Source organism: Salvia miltiorrhiza, chromosome 7, assembly GCF_028751815.1.
Source record: "Salvia miltiorrhiza cultivar Shanhuang (shh) chromosome 7, IMPLAD_Smil_shh, whole genome shotgun sequence".
Classification (NCBI taxonomy): Eukaryota; Viridiplantae; Streptophyta; class Magnoliopsida; order Lamiales; family Lamiaceae; genus Salvia; species Salvia miltiorrhiza.
Window position 1 is genome coordinate 37,773,536 of NC_080393.1, and position 4,124 is coordinate 37,777,659.

Sequence of the window (4,124 nt, forward strand, 5' to 3'; positions counted from 1 at the left end):
ATTAAAAAAGAGAGAAAAAAACAGAAAAGGACTAAAAAACCCTTGAAAGCACAAACGCTAACAAAGAGGCGAGTCACAAAGGATCGTCAAAAAGTAAAAAAACTACGTGAAAACACCCTCAAAGGACCATGGGTAGTCGAAACAAAGAAAGCGAAAACTAAGAGAAGGCGGCCTCGTTTTCATCACCCTCGTCGTCCAACATATCTCCCCAATTTTCCTTTTTTCTAGAGACCACTGCCGACATAATTTGGGCTGCGTCGGAAGATGAGTGAATCACAAAGTTTTGCAGAATCGCTCCTCTAGACTGAGCCTTCTGCACTTTATTCAAGAACTCCACCGACAACGGAGTGTCAAGAACGGCGCCCTGCAAAACGGCACCAGTAGCACGACCTGGAGCTTTTTGGAAATCCGAAGACATACCATTCTTGATTATACGCCTGAGTCTGTGCTTAATAGATGAATCATGAACCTTCCCCTTCTTGGTAGTCCCCTTTGGGCGCCCTCGGCCGCGAGTTATCGAAGCTAGATCAGGATTGCTACTGTCTGGGAGCATCTCCTGAGCTCGCTGCACTTTATTGGTCTTGTTTCCAAGAGTCTCGTTCTCAATAGCGTCCAAAGAGCTCTCTTCCAACTCCGGAGCAGCATCCATTATAAGCACCTCATCGATCTCCTCGTCACTGTCTGATAATCTGCCCTCTTGTTCCGAGGAATGTCCCAGCTGCTGACCTCAGTGTGGTTGAATCAACTCTTTTCCAGAATGCCCCTTCTCAATCAATTCATTCCCAGACTGCCTCCCTTCAAAAGAGTTATCCACCGTCTTCTGTCATGCAATGGGAGATGACTGGAAATTGGCAAAAGTCCCAATATTCTGTTCTGCAGAAAGTTGTGCTATCTGGCCCAGAGCAGCCTCACCCGCCTCCCTTGCCGGCGAAATATAAGACACTGTATCCTTAAGCGGATCTTCATTAGCTAACGGCCCAAACGGATTAGCATCCATAATCGCAACACCCTCGACCGATTGTCTCCTCTGATGCAAAGCCTTCAGAGCATTCTTATCTACAATATTATCGGCGGGATGTCGCTGTCCCGCTAAAAGAGCAGGCTGGTGTACTTTCTTAGAAGATCGATCAATAGGCTGCCAGTTTCTGCCCTTTGCTCTAGCGGCAGCAAAACCATCCCCAGACGGGTCTTTGATATGAGCACCCTTCATGGTGTCAATCAGCTCCGGCCTCGGATCAACATCCTCTTTCATCGCCGCTTTGCTCTTATTGCATTTATCTCTACTATGCCCCGTAAGCCGACAATGAGAACAGTAGAGAGGTAACTGCTCGTCGGAGAATTCGATATAGAAAGAGTTATTCCCACAGCCAAGCGTCATAGATTCTTGGAGAGGCTGAGCCAAATCCACTTCCACCAACATCCGGGTAAAGTGTCCCACTTCTCTATGCACTGAAGTGCTATCAAAAAGTATTGGAAGTCCTATTATTCGACCAATGGAAGCAAAGACTTCCGGATGCCATAACTCAATTGGAAGGTAGTATATTCTGACCCAAACATGGCATAATGAAGATATTTCTTTATAAGGATCGAAGAAACTAACCCATTCTCTGATGCGGAGAGAACCTTTTGACAGTTCCCATCCAGTTCGCTGCTTCACCAACGCCTTGTCCTCTGCACTGCTGAAATTCAGGATATAAAATCCTTTAGCCATCGGGGTAAGAGTCCAGCGCTCCTTTATGTGCCAAAGCTGTTGAAGTTCCACTTTAAGATCGATAATAGTTCTCGGTTTATCTCCCTTACAGAGCAGAAGTCTTCCAATAAGGACGTGGCGGAAATCTTCGACTTGCTTCTTGTAGAAATCCATCAGGTATATCCAGGTTGTAAGAGTCTCCTATCTTCTCGGCTTGTAGGGAGATGAATTTAGTAGCCAGGACATCTGGTTTGCGTGGCGCACAGCGGCTGAATGATCGCAACATAAGAGGGCTTGATCGCAGCCTGATTGACATCAGGAGGGATTCTCTGGTTTCTCGTTAATCTCATTCGTAGAAGAAGAAGCCATAATATGATTCATATGAGGAGTAACAGCGGCGTTAGCAGTTTGGTTCACCGGGGGAGAACCAAGCGTTATCGGTAGATAAACGCAGAGATGGTGGAGATAAATGTTTGCTAGGGTTTGTGACGCTCCGAGAGGGAGATCTAGCAGCAGGAGGCGGCTGGAAGTTGTTGGTGATAGGAGGTAGATTGAGCGCTGAGTGATCAGCGAGCCCCGCCATCGCCGGAGCGGTGGCCGGCGCCGCAGAGTTCGAAGGCTGCAAAACTAGGGTTTAAGGAAAGCCCTAGAGAGAAAAAACGTCCTGCTTGTTTTGTGCTTAAATTGCTATATCTTGTAAAACATGATTCTTACTCGAACTTTGAAGGAAATTTCAGGTTTATTGAGTCCGAATTTGGAAAACTGTGCTGAAATAGAAGTTGTAGATCGTTTCGATACGAATTCGGGAGCGTAAACGAATTACAAATCAGAGTTTAGATGAGAAAGTTATGGCCGAAACAAAAAATGTCGCGCGCAGCAGTCAAAACTCGGCGGTCAACGACTTTGACCGCCGAAAATGGGCATTTTGAAGAAGCAATTCAGCAACCAAAACGGCGGGCGCCGATTTGGTCGCCGAAATCTCTGTTTCAGTTTTGCACTGCGAGTTTTAAATTCGGCGGGCGCCGAATTTGGTCATTTTTCAGCACAAAAACGGCGGTCAACTCGGCGACCGCCGAGTTTGACCGCAGAATTTGGCGGGTTTGCGAGTTTTTCCGATTTTTAGAGTTCTTCTGGGTTCCAAACACTGTATTTTACCTTGAGATTTTAAATAGGTCATCTTTTGACCTATCTAGGGTTCCCAACTTTATTTTTCAGTTCTCAACTTTTATTTTTTCAATTTCATAGCTTTAGAATTTATTGCTTTCCAGTTTTTACTGCTTGGATTGAATTTTCACAAGATTGAAGATTCAAGCTGCTACAATCGTTCTTATTCAGTTTTTATTATAATTCAATTTTTACAATTGCTTTCTTATTTATTATGTTTATGTTTTCTTTTAGTATGTCTGGCTAGTTCGTTAATCTGAACCTAGGGTTTGTACATAGCTGATTAATTATGTGTTATAATTTATTGATATCAATTTGCCCTCCAACTTGTGATTCATGATTCCTGGTGCTTAATTTCTTGTGAATTATTTGGCCAATAATTTACATGTCTAGTTGTTCGATTTGAAGACTTGAATGCGATAATTGTTCAGCCGATTCAGGAATGCATGTTATAGTAGTAGCCTTGACACTTGAATGGGATAGGTGAAACTATAGGGAGCTATTCTTTGTGTACGCTTGGGAGTTAATTTATTCCTTGGAGTCTTGAATGTGAAGGGGGGTAAATTAATCTACTTTCATAGGTGTTCGTTGGAGAAGCTTGTGAATAGTTCTGTGATCTCTCATCAGGGTTGGATTAAATTGGTAATTGAATCAATAGATTAAATGCATGTAATTAATTAGTAAAAGTACATCCCTGGGGTCAGAGTCATTTAATATTTAATTTATTTATCATTGTTTTTCTGTTGTTTAGATTTTTTTTATTAAGTTTAGTATTTGATTCACCGTCTTATTGGCTTTGTCTGTCTACTGTGAGTGTCTGTTTATGGAATAGCTAAAGTAATTTCGATTTTACAGTCTCTGTGGATACTATACTCGATTGCTTATTATTTGCTACAATTGCTTGTATTAGTTGCAGTTTTTGTTGCTAAGAAATTAGTGATCATAGGCCCAGATTTGCTGGGCCCTCTTTTTTTCATTAAGTTTGATGAAAGGCAGTCTATAAAAAGGCTTAACTTACTGCTCTTAATCATGATCATCTTCAGCCTCTGGCACCAAAAACATTTTTAGGATTGTTCTAGTTTTCAAGTTCTTTGAATTTTCCGAGATTTTGTTCTAGTTAGCTGTACATCTCCGTTTCGATTTAATTTTCCAGTTTTGAAGTTGTAATCAGTGATAGTGATTCTATTCTCGCGACGTTATTGGTATTTCTTATTTACTTTAATCTCTTTGAATCTGCATGCATTATGTTGCGGTTCCAATTTGCAATTTC

At 42.2% G+C, this 4,124-nt stretch overlaps 1 protein-coding gene across 1 annotated transcript; it reads right to left on the minus strand.

Annotated features, from left to right (window-relative positions):
- Positions 1-823: 823 nt before the first annotated feature.
- Positions 824-1,864, minus strand: LOC130994192 (uncharacterized). The gene has a single exon (XM_057919224.1). It carries the CDS (start codon positions 1,862-1,864, stop codon positions 824-826), a length of 1,041 nt encoding a protein of 346 aa, XP_057775207.1.
- Between the last annotated feature and the right edge of the window lie 2,260 nt (positions 1,865-4,124).